This window comes from Crassostrea angulata, chromosome 2 (genome assembly GCF_025612915.1).
Source record: "Crassostrea angulata isolate pt1a10 chromosome 2, ASM2561291v2, whole genome shotgun sequence".
Classification (NCBI taxonomy): Eukaryota; Metazoa; Mollusca; class Bivalvia; order Ostreida; family Ostreidae; genus Magallana; species Magallana angulata.
The window spans coordinates 17,665,897-17,683,239 of NC_069112.1; the positions used below are offsets into that span (position 1 = coordinate 17,665,897).

A 17,343-nucleotide genomic window follows, 5' to 3' on the forward strand; every position below is an offset into this window, starting at 1 on the left:
ACAGCTGTTTATCTATACAGTATCATACTTAAGTCATATATTACGTAATTAGGGGTTTCGAGGGGCCAGAAGTTCAAAACTTTGATCATTAATATCTGAAAAAGGAGAACTATTTTGAAAAGCAATGTAGAACAAAAGTTGCTTAAAATGGTGTTCTTGTCAATATGCTGCCTTAAATGTTTTTTTTTTATGACCCCATTTAGGAGTTAAAGGGTCGGCCCCTAAAACACATCCGTACAGATATCTCAAGAACGGTTAACATTACATGAACACTTGTTGAACAAAATATTTGCGAGACCTTAAATTTGATATCAATAAAAAGGGGCTGGCCTTTCACATTAGGGACCAAAAGGGCTTTAATGTCTTTTTACAATAACTCTTTACTTAACAATATTTTGTTATTGATTATAGAAGCAAAAATGTTCATTGTACAGCTGTGCATCTATACAGTACCATACCTAAGTCATATATTACGTAATTAGGGGTTTCAAGGGGCCAGAACTCAAAACTATGATCATTAATATCTGAAAAAAGAGAAAGATTTTAAAAAGCAATGTAGAACAAAAGTTGTTCAAAATAATGTTCTGAACAATATTAAACCAAAAATTTTGTTGTTAGTGGCCCTGGTAAGGGGTTAAAGGTTCGTCCCCTACAACACATTTGTACAGGTATCTCGAGAACGGTTTACAATTCATGAACACTTGTAGAACAAAATATGTTTATATTAGCGATACCTTTAATTTGATATCAAGAAAAAGGGACTGACCCCACAAATTAGGGGACACAAGGGCTACTAAGTATTTTTATGATAACTCTTTTCTGACCAATAATTTGATATTTATTATAGAGCAACAAAGCAGCTTTTATTGAGCTAAATTAAAAACTGAATTTCTTTTCAAAAACAGACGATGCATTACAAAGATATCGGGGTTTAAACATTGATTTTTCCGGAAATTTTGTTTCCGCGTTCTTGGTTTAAAAAAATAGCATAATGTTTATAGTAAAATTAATGCGTACCAAAAATAATTGTTAAGTCGTACTTTAACACATTCGGAGTTTTTTTGTTAAGTCGTTCTTGAAATCAAACAGGTTTTTGTTAAATTGTACTTAGAATCATTCGGGTTTTGTTAAGTCGTACCAAGAATAATTCGATTTTTTTCTTTTTTTTATTTTAGTTACCTTTGTTATTGGTTAAAGAGCTCTGCTTTTTACAGGAACTTCCAGCTTTACTTCCGACATTAACGGAAGACCCACTCGTTGCTTTGCAACGAGCTTTGCTCTAGTTTTTTATTTTTTTTTTCTGACTTTTTTCGAACGCTATTTCTCGTGAACTACTTGACCGATTTGCATGAAATTTGCAGGACGTGTTGAACATCAAAAGTACTTAAAATTATAAATTTTCTAGCTGATGACGTTACTTTCGGTTCGAGATTATGAGGATAAAGTGAATTTTAAAGGACCATTTTGTCCACGTAGCTCTTCAAAAACTAATTGCGATAGAAACGTAAAAATTTCAGGGATAGTAGATGAATGTCTGTAGAGGATCCTATTTATTAGATTTTTTGAAAAATATGCAAGGCGGCGAAGCTCGCCCGAGCTCAAAAATTGGCACCAATTTTTTTTACGAAATTTTCGAACATTTTCGGCCCTAGCTTTTAATGTGTAAATATTTTGTTAAGACATGTAATGCAAAAGTTGTTTAGATTAACTAGGACTTTCGTTTGATTTCAAGAAAAAGGGGCTGGCCCCTCAAATTAGGGGCCAAAAGTGCTCTTAAGTATTTTTGCAATAACTCTTTACTGAAAAATAATTTGTTATCAATTATACATCCAAAAGTGTTTATTGTACATCTGTTTATCTACACAGTAACATACCTAAGACAAATGTTACGTAAATAGGGGTTTCAAGGGGCCAGAAGTCCAAAATTTTGATCTTTCATATCTAGAAAAGGAGAAATATTTTGATAAGCATTGTAGAACAAAAAAATCTTAGAATAATGTTTTTAACAATATGCTACCTAAATAATTTTTGTTGGTGGCCCCAGTAAGGTTTTTAAGGGTCGGCCCCTAAAACACATTTGTTCAGATATCTTTATAACGGTCAACAATTTCCGAACACTTGTTGAACAAAATGTGTTTATATTTACAAGACCTTTTATTTGATATCAAGAAATAAGGGCTGGCCCCTCAAAAAAGGGGCCAAGAGGGCTCTAAAGTCTTTTTAAAATAACTCTTTACTGAAAAATAATTTGTTATCAGTTATAGAAGCAAAAATGTTTATTGTACAGCTGTTTATCTATACAGTACCATACGTAAGTCATATGTTACGTAATTAAGGGTCTCAAGGGGCCAGAAGTGAAAAACTTTGATCATTAATATCTAGAAAAAGAGAAATATTTTGAAAAGCATTGTAGAACAAAAGTTGCTCATAATAATGTTATTGATAATATGAAATCCAAAATTTTTTGTTGTTGGCCCCAGTAAAGACTTAAAGGGTCGGCCCCTAAAACAGAGTTGTTTGGATATCTCTAGAACGGTTAGCAATTCGTGAATACTTGTTGAAAAAATATGTTTGTTTTTTCGAGACCTTTCATTTAATATCAAGAAAAAGGGGCTGGTCCCTCAAATTAGGGGCAAAAAGAGCTCCAAAGTCTTTTATTATGATTTTTTTTAGCAATAATTTGATATTAATCATAAAGCAAAAAAAGAGAGCTTATTTTTCATAATTTAAAACCGAAATCCGTTTTAAAATCGGACGATGCATTACAGAGATATATAGGTTTAAAAATTGATTTTTCCGGAAATTTTGATTCCACACTCTTGGTTAAGAAAATAATTTTATGTTCAGAGTTAAATTAACTCGTACCTAAAATAAATCGATGATTGTTGAATAGTACTTTTACACATTGGGATTTGTATTTGCTAAGTCGTTCTTAAAATTGATAAGGTTTGTTAATTCGTACTTAGAATCATTCGAATTTTGTGAACTCGTACCAAGAATGATTCGATTTGGGTTTTTTTTGTCTAAGTTACTTATTTCTTATGGTTTAAGAACTCTTCATGTTATAGGAACTTCAAGCTTTACTTTCGACACTAATGGAAGACCCACTCGTTGCTTTGCAACGAGCTTTGCTCTAGTTATTATTCTTTTTCTTTTCTTCTGACTCCTTTTTTGCTTCATAACTCAAAAGGTTTTTAACCGATTTTGATGAAATATTCAGAGATTTTTGCAAATTGGCGTCCCTCAGAAGTGTTAAAATTTTAAAGAGAACGTCACGTCCGTTTTGACGTGACGTCAATTTTAAGAATTTAAAAAAGTCATTTTGTCCCGGACTTTTCTCGAAAACGCTTTAAGATAAAGGCTTGAAATTTTCAACGGTTTCATAACCGTTGAAAATTTCAAGCCTTTATCTTAAAGCGGTTTTGGTCGATTTTCCTCTGTAATAAGGCTCGAAATGAAAATCTGTCACTTCCGGTCCAAACCGGAAGTGAAACAAATTTTTTGAAAAAATGAATTTTCCGATAAAATAAAAAATGAATATATGTTTTGTAGACCTTATCAAGCTGAATCTAACACTGAAATCCGTTTTAAAATCGGACGATGTATTACAGAGATATCGGGGTTCAAAAAATGATTTTTCCGGAAATCTTGATTCCGCGTCCTTGGTTTAAAAAATAGCGTAATGTTCAAAGTGAAATTAACTCGTACCAAAAAAAAATGTTAAGTCGTACTGTAACACATTCGGATTTTTTTGTTAAGTCGTTCTTGAAATCAGAAAGGTTTTTGTTAAGTCGTACTTAAAATCATTCGGATTTTGTTAAGTCGTACCAGGAATAACTCGATTTTTTTCATCTTTTTATTTTAGTTACTCTTGTTATTGGTTTAAGAGCTCTGCTTCTTACAGGAGTTTCCAGCTTTACTTCCGACATTAACGGAAGACCCACTCGTTGCTTTGCAACGAGCTTTGCTCTAGTTATTATTATTTTTTTTTCTTACAAATTTTGTGCACGCGATTTCTCAGAAACGGCTCAACCGATTGTCATGAAACTTTCAGATAAGATAGATAGTGATCGAAATCTTACAGCTTTTCAATTATATTGATGACGTCACTTCCGTTTTTGAGATATTGACGTTTTAGCGATTTTTAGAGGGGTTGCTTGTTACTCTAACTTCTTCTAAACTATAACAGATATTGAGTTCAAACTTTCATGGAATGGTAGACAAAAGATTGTAGATTTGCAATTTTATTTTCATGTTGAACTGGATTGAAAGGCGCCGAAGCTCGCCTGGACCCGAAAATTGAGTTTAAAAAAATGTCGTATTTTTTTCTTGTTTTCTTTGTTTATCTCTTTTCTGAAAAATATTTTGTTAAGACATGTAATGTAAGAAAGGTTAATATTTACAGGACCTTTCATTTGATATCAAAAAAAAGGGGCTGGCCCCTCAAATTAGGGGACCAAAGGCCTCTAAAGTCTTTTATCTGTAGCCCTTTACTGAGAAATTTTTTGTGAAATGTTATAGAAGCAAATATGTTTATCTTACGGTTATGTATCCAAGAAATGTAATGATTTTATCATATGTTACGTAATTAAGGGTTTTTAGGGGCCAAAAGTCCAAAATTTTGATCACCCATATCTCAGAAAGGAAAAATATTTTGTAATGCAATACAGAAGAAAAGTTGTTTCAAATGATGTTCTCAACAAAATGCAACCTTCGAAATTTCGTTAAACGGCCCCTAAAAGGAGTTAAGGGACCGGCCCCTAAAACCTTCTTTCTCATATATCTCCAAAACGGTAACGATATTTGAAACACTTGTTGAACAAAATATGTGTAGAATTAAATGACATTTTATTTGATACCAAGAAAAAGGGGCTGGCCCCTTAAATTAGGGGACCAAAGGCCTCTAAAGTCTTTAATCTGTAGCCCTTTCCTGAGAGATATTTTATGAAATGATGTAGAAGCAAATGTGTTTATTTTAAAGTTATGTATTTAAGTAATGTAATGATTTTATCATGTGTTACGTAATTAAGGGGTTTTAGGGGCCAAAAGTCAAAAGATTTGATCACCCATATCTCAGAACGGAAAAATATTTTGTAATGCAGTACAGAAGAAAAGTTGTTCAAAATGATGTTCTCAACAAAATGCAACCGTCAAAATTTCGTTAAACGGCCCCTAAAAGGAGTTAAGGGACAGGCCCCTAAAGCCTTCTTTCTCATATATCTCCAAAACGGTAACGATATTTTAAACACTTGTTGAACAAAATTTGTGTAGAATAAAATGACCTTTTATTTGATACCAAGAAAAAGGGGCTGGCCCCTTAAATTAGGGGACCAAAGGCCTTTAAAGTCTTTAATCTGTAGCCCTTTACTGAGGGATATTTTGTGAACGGTTATAGAAGCAAATATGTTTATCTTACAGTTATGTATCCAAGCAATGTAATGATTTTATCATGTGTTACATAATAAGGGTTTTTTAGGGGCCAAAATTATAGAATGTTGATCACAAATATCTCAGAAAGGAAATATATTTTGAAATGCAGTAAAGAAGAAAAGATACTCAGAAAGATGTACTTAATAAGATGCAATTTTCAAAATTTCGTTAAATGGCTCCTATAAGGAGTTAAGGGATCAGCCCCTTAAACGTTCTTTCCCATATATCTCAAGAACGGTAACGGATTTCTAAACAGTTGTTTAACAAAATGTGTTGAGATTCAATTGACCTTTTATTTGATATCAAAAAAGGGGCTGGCCCCTAAAATTAGGAAACTAAAGGGCTCTAAAATGTTTCATCTGTAGCTCTTTACTGAGGGAAATTTAATAAAAGGCTATAGAAGCAAATATGTTTATCTTACAGTTCTGTATCCAAGTAATGTGATGATTTTTTCATGTGTTATGGAATAAGGATTCTTTAGGGGTCAAGGGTCCACAAACTATGGCCAGCTATATCTCACCAAGGAAAATGTTTTGAAATGCATTGTAGAAGAAAAGATACTAAAAATGATGTACTTTACAAAATGCAACCTTCAAAATTTGGTTCAGCGGCTCCAATAAGGAGGTAAGGGACTGGCCGCTAAAAATTGTTTTTCTCAGATATCTCAAGAACGGTGACGAATTTCTAAACCCTTGTTGAACAAAGCTCTTATCCCTGAAACAAAATAGTATCTGGCCCTTAGAATGTAGACCCCGTTTTTCTATTCTAAATCATGTTTAGCAAAATCAAGATCTAACATATATCTCAAATTCTAAAATCAGACGGAAGACCTCCTCGTTGCTCGCAACGAGATCGTGTCTAGTTATTATTATTACTTTTTTCCAAATGTTGTGCACGCGATTTCTCGGAATCTATTCGACCGATCTCAACCATTTTTTCACAGATGTTAGGGCGTGATCTAAACTTAATACATTTTTCTTAATTTTTTCGTAGTCACTTCCGGTACCGAATTGTCGGCCATTTTGTAATTTTTGTCGACCCATTTTGTGCAGCTATAAACTCGGAAACCATAAGAGATATGAACATCAAATTTTCAGGATAGTTTGACGATAGTTTGGAGTTGTGCAGCATGTAGTTGTTTAAAGCCTGTTGCGCCATTTCTTAGAGCTCGCCTGGGCACGAAAATTGGGTACGAATTTTCATTCAAAATTTTCACACGTTTTGATTTATATCTTTTTATCAGTTGATATTTTGTTAAGACATATATAACAAAAGAGGTAAAGAATCAAAAGTTCTTTCCAACAAAATCAAAAATAAGGGGCTGGCCCCTTTATTTAGGGGCCAAAACATTCGTAAACTCTATTACAAATAACTTAAAAACGATAAAGATTTTGTAATGTATTATAGAAGCAAAGTTGTTGATCGTACCAATATCTATTAGAAAAAAATATTACCACGCCCATTTATTACGTAATTGGGGATTTTTTGGGGCCAAAATACTTAAACTTTGACGCAATATAACTAGAGAAGTAGAAATATTTTGTTAGACATCATAGAAGAAAAAATGTTTGAATTAATGATTTAAATCGATTCCACATATCAAAACACGAATTTCTGTCCCAATTAAGAATCTATGGGGCTGGCCCCTAAAATATTCAAACATTTGTATCTCAAAAATGATCAAGAATTTTAAATAGGTGTAAGAACAAAAATTGTTAGTATTCTTAAGACCTTTTCAAAGAAATCAAGAAAAAGGGGCTGGCCCCTTTAATCAGGGGCCAGGGCACTCTTAAACTCTATCACAAATAACTCAAAACGATAAAGATTTTGTAATGCTTTATAGAAGCAAAGTTGTTTATCGTACCAATATCTATTAGAAAAAAATATTGCCACACCCATTTATTACGTAATTAGGGACTGATAAGGGCCAAAGATCTTTAACTTTGACGCAATATAACTAGAGAAGTACAAATATTTTGTTAGACATCATAGAATAGAAAATTTTTGAATTAATGATTTAAATCGATTCCACATATCAAAACACGAATTTCTGTCCCCATTAAGGATCTAGAGGGCTGGCCCCTAAAATATCCAAACATTTGTATTTAAAAAATGATCAACAATTTTAAATAGGTGTAAGCACAAAAAATGTATTTTTAAGACCTTTTCAAAGAAATCAAGAAAAAGGGACTGGCCCCTTAAATTAGGGGCCAGGGCACTCTTAAACTCTATTACAAATACCTTAAAAACGATTAAGATTTTGTAATGCATTATAGAAGCAAAGTTGTTGATCGTACCAATATCTATTTGAAAAAATCATTGCCACGCCCATTTATTACGCAATTAGGGATTTTTAGGGGCCAAAGTACTTAAACGTTGACGAAAAATAACTAGAGAAGTATTCATATTTTGTTAGACATCATAGAAGAAAAAATGTTTGAAAAAATGATTTAAATTGATTCCACTTTTCAAAACACGAATTTCTGTCCCCATTAAGGATCTAGAGGGCTGGCCCCTAAAATATTCAATCATTTGTATCTCAAAAGTGATAAACAATTTTAAATGGATGTAAGAACAAAAAATGTTAGTATTTATGAGACCTTTCGTATAAAACCAAGAAAAAGGGGCTGGCCCCTTAAATTAGGGGCAAATAGACTCCTTAACTCTATTACTCATACCTTAAAAATGATCAAGATTTTGTAATGCATTATAGAAGCAAAGTTGTTGATAGCAGCAATATCTGTTTGTAAAACTCATTTCCAAACCCATTGATGACGTAATTAGAGATTTTAGGGGACAAAATCTTAAATCTTTAATGTGCTGTATGTTAAAAAGCAAAACTCTTTGTTAAGCATTTTAAAGGATATTGACAATCGTATACATTATCTAAAAGGAGGTGGTTGAGGGAGAATTCTGAAATTTCATTGATATTTTAATCGAATCGTTTAAAAAATTGAACGGAAGACCTACTCGTTACTCGTAACGAGATCGTATCTAGTTAAGGTCTTCCGTTTCCAACGGAAGACCTTATAGTTTTCGTACTGTTTCTTATTATTTTTTTTTTCCAAATTTTGTGCACGAGATTTCTCGAAAACTGTTCAACCGATTTCAACTACTTTTTCACAGAAGATATGACTTGATGTAAACTTAATACATTTTTGAGATTTTTCCTGTCGTCACTTCCGGTACCGATTTATCGGCCATTTTGTAAATTTTTACGACCTATTTTGTGCAGAGCTGATCTCAGAAACTATCAGAGATATGACTATGAAATTTTCAGGATAGGTAGTCTATAGTTTGAAGTTGTGCACTATTATGTTGTTTTACGCCAGTGGCGCTATTTCTTGGAGCTCGTCTAAGCACGAAAATTGGGTACGAATTTTTATTCAAAATGTTCATACGTTTTGATCTGTATCTTTTTATCAGTTGATATTTTGTTAAGATATATATATAACAAAAGTGGTAGATAATCATAAGTTCTTTGCAACGAAATCAAGAAAAAGGGGCTGGCCTCTTTTTTTGAGGGCCCAAACACTCTTAAACTCTATTAGAAATAACTTAAAAACGATAAAGATTTTATAATGCATTATAGAAGCACAGTTGTTGATCGTACCAATATCTATTAGAAAAGATCATTTCCACGCCCCTTTATGACGTAATAAGTGATTTTTAGGGGCCAAAGTACTTAAACTTTGACGCAATATAACTTGAAAAGGAGACATATTTTGTTAGACATCATAGAAGAGAACATGTTTGCATTTATGATTTAAATCGATTCCACTTATCAAAACACGAATTTTTGTCCCCATTAAGGATCTAAAGGGCTGGCCCCTAAAATATTCAAACATTTGTATCTCAAAAATGAACAACAATTTTAGATGGGTGTAAGAACAAAAAATGTTAGTATTCCTAAGACCTTCTCAAAGAAAACAAGAAAAAGGGACTGGCCCCTTTTTTTTGGGGGGGGGGGGGGGCAAGAGACTCGTAAAGTCTATTACAAATTACATAAAAACTATTAAGATTTTGTAATGCATTATAGAAGCAAAGTTGTTGATTGTAGCAATATCTATCTGGAAAACTCATTGCAACACCCATTTATTACGTAATTTAGGATTTGTATACATTTTCTGAAAGTTGTGTGTGTGTGTGGGGGGGGGGGGGTTAATTCTGAAATGATATCGATTATTCATGGTATGATTTAAAACAGTAATCGCAAGGAAGACCTACTCGTTACTCGTAACGAGATCGTATCTAGTTTAAGGTCTTCCGTTTCCAACGGAAGACCTTATAGTTTTCGTACTGTTTCTTATTATTTTTTTTTCCAAATTTTGTGCACGAGATTTCTCCAAAACTGTTCGACCGATTTCAACTATTTTTTCACAGAAGATGGGACTTGATGTAAACTTAATACATTTTTGAAATTTTTCCTGTCGTCGCTTCCAGTACCGATTTATCGGCCATTTTGGACATTTTTACGACCTATTTTGTGCAGAGCTGATCTCAGAAACTATTAGAGATATGACTATGAAATTTTCAGGATAGGTAGTCTATAGTTTGAAGTTGTGCACTATTATGTTGTTTTACGCCAGTGGCGCCATTTCTTGGAGCTCGCCTGGGCACGAAAATTGGGTACGAATTTTCAATCAAAATTTTCATACGTTTTGATCTGTATCTTTTTATCAGTTGATATTTTCTTAAGACATATATAATAAAAGTGGTAGATAATTAAAAGTTCTTTCCACCAAAATCAAGAAAAAGGGGCTGGCCCCTTAAATTAGGGGCCAAGACACTCGTAAACTATATTACAGATAACTTAAAAAAATCAAGATTTTGTTATGCATTATAGAAGCAAAATTGTTGACCGTAACAATATTTATCAGGTAAAATAATTTCTACACCTATTTATGAGGGAATTATGGATTTTTAGGGGCCAGAGTACTTAAACTTTGACGCAATATATCTAAAGAAGGAGACATATTTTGTGAAGCATTGTAGAACAGCAAATGTCTGTATTGATAATTCTAATCGATTCCACTGATCAAAACACCAATGTCAGTCCCCATTAAGGAAGAGGGCTGGCCCCTAAATTCTTCAATCACTTGTATCTAAAAAATGGACAACAATTTTAGATGGTTAAAAGAACAAAAAATGTTTGTATTCGTGAGACCTTGTGAATGAACTCAAGAAAAGGGGGCTGGCCCCTTAAATTAGGGGCCAAGACACTCGTAAAGTCTTTAACACATACTTTAAAAACGATCAAAATTTTGTAATGTATTAAAGAAACAGAGTTATTGATGGTAACAATATCAGTTTGTAAAACTCATTGCCACACCGATTGATGACGTAATTAGGGATTTCAGGGGACTTAAATCTTAGATCTTCAATGGACCCATCCCGACCCCCCCCCCCCCCCTCTAGATCCGCGCATGACTGTGAAAGAAGTACTGTTGTTGAAATCGATGAAATGAAAAATATCCAAGATATCTTCGTTGACAAATTATCCCTTTTCACTCATAAAAGTTTACAGGAATGAAACAAATTTCTTACAGAGATTTATAATGGGAAATGTTTACATCTTTTCTACATTTGGAAGTATTCGGGACACCTTGCGCATTTTTCCAACATCATCATCCGGGCTTATTAATGGCTGATGCAATGCAAAATCCACGTAGACTTTCTATTTTGGGATGTGTATTGAAACCTGAAGCGGTAGAGGGGGCGTTTCAAAACAGATAATCTGGACATTTTTCATATTAGTGGATGAACGTAGTTTGAGCTCAAAGGTAGTTATGATTATCGACATATCAAGCGAAAAGTGATGGAAGCAAAAGCTTGGGACAGAGTATAGATTGTTTCATTATTTATCTTTCACTTGCACAACAAAATCATTTTGATGTTTTAACAAAAGTATAAATACATGAGTAGTTACATACATTTTTCCGCAAAAAATTACCAAATCTTTGCAGGTCGTTTATTTTAACTAATTCAGAAAAATAACAAAAATAACAAGAGAAAAGCTGTCAATGTGACAGCAAACCGGGTTTTCTTTTGTGTGAACAGCATTCATAATCCATTTGTCAATCCTGAATTGATAAATACTACCTGTCCAAAGAAATGGGGTACTCTATATGCAATGTTTTTGCCAAAAAATGACAAAGTTCAACAGCTGATATTTTTTTTATATAGAAATTATCAGAAATAAAAATCCTAGCAATTTGCATACCTCTGATATATTTATAACTGATATGAAAAAGAACAATTTCCTATCTCGAAAACTGTACGAGGAGTTATCGGTACAATACGGGTACCTTTTTGGCAGCCACTCGCCCGCCCGCCAATTTCGCTATTTTAATAATCGAAAAACCCGGTTAAATATTCTCTCGAAAAATTCTAAGAATTCAGAAGCAATGGAGCTACATGGGACCTCACGCGGTCTCCGAACCTCATGCCGCTCAAAATATATTTAACCCTTAAGGAAATTTCTTGACCCGTCTCATTTCTAGAAAAGAGTACGCATTAACTTATTAATATATTCCATTTTAAATAACATGTCAAATTATTTTAGAGAAATAAGATATTAGGCATTTCTTTTTACCCCTTATCGTATAATGTCATGAGAATTATATTACAGAAATTAGCGCATTCGTCCCATCGGTGACGATTTTTATATGCATGACCTTCTTCCTGTTTGGTCCAGTTTCAATCATGCCTCAAACATTTTTCTAAAGATAATACCGGTATTTTCGATATAAAAAGTGTCGTTCATTAAATGCTTAATGCAAAAGTTAAGCTGAATATTATGTTTATTTTTTATCCATTCCGGCGATTACGGCATGCCGTTTCCCCGCAGCAAGGCAGTTGCCATATAGGGTTATGTCAAAATTCGACAAACTTGTAGACTTTACATTTGTCAATTTGTATTATGTCAGATGTGCTATTGCCGAGCTTGAAGATACAAATGCAAAAACTACGGATTGAAAGTGTGCAAAGTTGAAGGTTTAATTAACTGATGAAAGCAATAAAGCTGCAAATTGTGCATCATGCGAATGTCCCTGAGTTTTATAGGTTACACGATCAGAATTACACATATTCATACTCAGACTCGCACAACAACACGATTACGTATTCGGATTTACAAGTTTACATGTCTGGATTTTTGAACACGATTACCCTCCATAATTTACATTTACTAAGGTATGTTAGATACTGGTGGGCAAATTAAAGATATTTTGAGTAAGAAGATGTAAAGCAGGAGCTTTATAAAAATAAAAATGGTATGGGTGATAGAGATCAAACAGTTGTGACGAACATTGCAGATAAAATTACAATATTTAGACGGGGTATGTATTTATTCTGCATACTAGCATCCTAATTTGATATAGAAACCGTATGTGTTGATAAACCTTGCATAAACAGGGGCTGTATTTTTTAAATTGGTTTTGATTTAAAGAACGAAAATTTGACAAGTTTGATACTTGTACATTCATATTAATGTTTTAGTAGGAAAATAGCTTAACGCCGTGCATGGCACTTGAACGAAAAATTTTTAATTCCCTAATATATATATATATATATATATATATATATATATATATATATATATATATATATATATATATATATATATATATATATATATATATATCTGTGTGCGAAGCTTATAATATAATATTGATATGTCTTTGGATTTCGTTTCACTCTGAGCAATTTTTAATATTCGACTTAGAATAAAGCCCATTATGAACTACTAAACACTTTATTGACAAAAGTTGGTTGCAAAAATTTACAAACAAATTTATTATGAAAGTTCAGTTTCCTTTTTTTCCCTAATAAAGTTTATTTTCAAATAAACTACAAAGACAAAATTCTGATTTTAGTTAAAATGCTTTAAAACACAAAATGTGCATTAAGAATGTAAATACTGTGAATTAAAATGAAGTCACTTTAAAACATTTTGGAATTTATTTGGTTGCAATATCCTTTCTTGTCCAACTTTCCCAGCAAAATTTATACTGATATGAAATAATGTGAGTTCTGGAAAGTTTTTCTTGGATTTCACAATATCGCTCCGCAGGTTGTTTCAGGTGTTTGAGTGTTGGGTGTGTTGCAAACTGTATATGTCTGAACCTTTGGGTGATGTTGGTTGATAGCAGAGTCTCGAGAATATCATACTCACATCCTTCACAATTGATTGTTATAAGGTCGACATCGAAACAAGAAACCCCTAATCGAATTAAAAACTCAGTGGTATTATATACACGAAGTAAACAAGAGTCTTTTTTATTATTTTCAATAAACACCGAGGTAGCATCTCCCCCATGTCCGACTACGTTGACAAAAAACTTATCATTTTTCTTTCCCAATCCAAAATCGTACAACACGACATTTGGATTCTTTTTAAACATAGTAATTAATGCCTTATACAATGTTTTAATTGGTTCCAATATGACATAAACACCAGGGTTGTAATCCTTTATAATAGCCTCTGCATCTTCGCCCTTGTTTCCACCGATATCTAAAACAACACTTTCCGAGTTTAAGTATTTGTGATGCTTATGACGTATAAATTGAGTATCACCACTCCAAAATTGCCCACCTCCTTTAGCATGGTCAGTTTTAAAGTTATTGATGCATGATTGTTTTCTTTTGCTTTCTTCATCTGTAAGACGGTTGTCTGGTATAGGCCGAGTATCTTCACGGCATAAAGGTTCAATCCCCTTTTTAATTTTATGACTTTGCGGTACTTTAGGCAATAGTGGTTTAACTTGCTCTAAACTAGACCTCCGGATGTCTTCCTCGATATCTCCACATTTCGTCAATTTCTTTTGTGTTTGTTTTGTTTCCATTTTAAATTCTACGTTATCCGTTACAATATAATTTCTTGTTTTATCACTTCCTTCAGACAATTTTTCATCAGAGGACTGGCTTCTGCTTGATACTTCGTTTTTATAACCATTGTGAATATTCCAATAATGTCCCAAAATTATAATTGCTATGACAATGCTGATAAATGACACCAATTTTGTTTTTGAGACATTACTTTTCATCTTAAAAAGATCTGCAAAAAAGGAAATATATGATTATGGTAAACTTTGTAAACTTAGAAATAGAGTATTTCTGTATAAAAAAAACTTCCTACTAAACCCTCAAAAATGAAATTAACGAGAGAGAGAGAGAGAGAGAGAGAGAGAGAGAGAGAGAGAGAGAGAGAGAGAGAGAGAGAGAGAGAGAGAGAGATAGAGAGAGGTATATATTGTATTTCAGTCATATATTTTAGAAATTGTCAACAATACACCCTTCCCACCTCGGATACTCCATTGAATTATGTTAAAATTTTATAAACTCCATTGAACTCAAAATGCAAATTGTGTCCAAATAAATTAAACATTATCATAGGACTTGGACACGATTTGAGATAAAAAAAAATATTTTCAATTTTTTATGTATTAAATGGTTTACTTGAGCATTTTAAAAGACAGGCCAAAATATTGAATGTTAACGTCAAGTCACAAGTGAGATTCAACGGTAAGAATTGATTGTTATGTAAACAAAGGTCGAGTCTTAGAGTTACAAAAATGTAATGTAGAGAATTACCATTTCTTAGACAAAATGACATGTAAAAAACAATTTAGACTAATTCAATATCTTCATAAAAATTGTTATCATCAAAAGAAAGGTACAATTGATTGAAACTTACCATAATACAACACATATATAAAAAAATGACAATATTCGAGCTTTGTTTACAAAACAACGAATTATGAACTCTGTATCTTGCTTATAACTTGATTTTTGAGTTTCAAATTTTGACATACAGCTGTAGCATTATAAACTTCTATATTTATCAGTATAAACATTGAAAATTGAAAAATAAAATTTGAAAATTTTAAGTCAAATCGTGTCCAAGTCCCTTTAAGTGTAGTTTATTGTAGTATCAGTGAACTGAATCCCAATAGATTTTAATTGATCAAGAAGAATCTCTTATACAATCTAACGACTGAACAATAGCAGTCAGTTCCAAAAATTTCATTTAACTTTATCTCAGTATGTACTCTTTACAGACAAAAATTCACATGTACATGTTTATATAAGAATTTTGTTTCGGTTTTTATAACAACAAAAACTATGACATGAACTCTGAAAAGATCCCCTTATATTTTTACACTGTTCCACGTGCAGATAGTTTGATAAGAGTTTGCTCATATCAGGCTAGGTTTTTAAATGAAGATATCTTTCTTTCTTAAAGTATGGAGACAGTGTCGCGACACTTTCAGAAATATACAAATGCATGTGCAACTAATAAAATTTTCGACATGAAAGACACTTCTGCACAATTTGCATCTGCATAATTTAGTTAAACAAAGGGCAAGAAACATTGATGGTTATTAACTATTAATGTATCATTTGGGTTGTATTTGACTTCAACAGCCATGTTTTCATTGAAAGACTGTTGATACTTTCAGAATGTTCAAACTACAGGGAGTAAGATTGTAACTTGTTGTATTAAGACACGCGCCTCGTGCATACGTATATCGAAGGTTCATTTTGGCTTAAATTTTAACTCCTGATGATGTATGTATCAATTCATTGTCCAAAAAAGTTTTACTTTTAATGCTGGTGCTATTAACAAAAATGTCTTTAAAAAAATCAAAGTAACCTTTGTGAGACCAGTCGCAAACTAGTATGCGCTGGAAAGAAAGTACCGCTGTAAAATGGATCTTCTGAGTTGGATTTCAATTTGAAATTATTTTACATTATTTCTTGCTTCAATTTCAGACACTCGTGTATTTTATATAATTATGTAAATGTATGCTCATTAATTGGGACAACAATCGCACTTCACCGTAAAATAATAAATAATTTTATTTTATGAATGCTAGTCATATAATGTTATTTTATGAATTCTACTCTTCAAAACTTAAATGGAATGATATTATCATATGGATATATATCATGATATGATGGAGCAGCCGTTTCTTGGGAGAAGTCGTCGTCTAAAGGTTTTCTATTCGATAAATAATGAAAAAAGACCAAATCTTGGGGGGGGGGGGGGGGTTTATGTAAAAATGAAAAAACAACATATGATGCAAAACCACTTTGGGAAAAACTATTGATTCATTTTATTACATATTCAATCTGTTTGAATGGCATGATCAAAATTTTTATGATAAGGATTTAAAATAGCTCCTAAAATGAACAACCTGATTTTACTTATTACAGTGGGTTTGATGTGAAGCTTTTAATAACTTTTATTTTCATAAATGTACTTAATTAAATTTGATATCAAAATTTGTTTTTTTATTAAAACATTTTTGTCTGTCTGTGTGCAACACTTTTGTTTTCAAACAATCATATCCCAAAAAGCCTTTATGTATCAAAACTTTAAATGGTCTAGAAAAAACCGTTTTGATTTTGAAGTCAAAGGATATATTATTTATATTCTGTTGTGGAAAAACCCTTGTTTTCGGGCGATATTTTAGAGTCCCCTCTCTCTCTCTCTCTCTCTCTCTCTCTCTCTCTCTCTCTCTCTCTCTCTCTCTCTCTCTCTGTGCAATACCATTTAATATCGTACTATTCTAAAATCTAAAAAAAAAGATTGCTATTGATTTTGAAGGTCAGAAAATTCTATATTATATATTTCATTAAATGGATTTTGGATCAAAACTTTCGTTCTCTTTAAGAGTTCGAAATAAAAATGTATCTATGTCAATTAATGACTTCTTAATATGAACAGTTTTGATTTGAAAGCAAAAAGATTAATTAAAGGAAACAAGAGAAAGTTAGAAACATAAACTATTTATGCAGATTCAGAGGACGACGTCCTTGCCTGAAGCAGTGTACATGTCCGGTTGTGTAATTCTAGTTTTGTTGACAATGCATGAAGTATGTAGGGTATAAGTAAACCGCTTGAAA

At 32.5% G+C, this 17,343-nt stretch overlaps 1 protein-coding gene across 3 annotated transcripts in view; it reads right to left on the reverse strand.

The window, feature by feature from the left end:
- LOC128172196 (4-galactosyl-N-acetylglucosaminide 3-alpha-L-fucosyltransferase 9-like) overlaps window positions 1-17,343 on the reverse strand; it is a 78,277-nt gene that overhangs the window by 48,221 nt on the left and 12,713 nt on the right. The window contains exon 2 of one of the 3 annotated variants that reach the window (XM_052837980.1): window positions 13,174-14,488. The exons of the other annotated variants lie outside the window; for them this stretch is intronic. Within the exon in view, the coding sequence (XP_052693940.1) occupies window positions 13,392-14,477 (1,086 nt within the window). The 5' untranslated portion in view covers window positions 14,478-14,488 and the 3' untranslated portion in view covers window positions 13,174-13,391. Of the gene's footprint in view, window positions 1-13,173; window positions 14,489-17,343 lie in introns of those variants that run through there. 3 annotated transcript variants of the gene reach the window in all.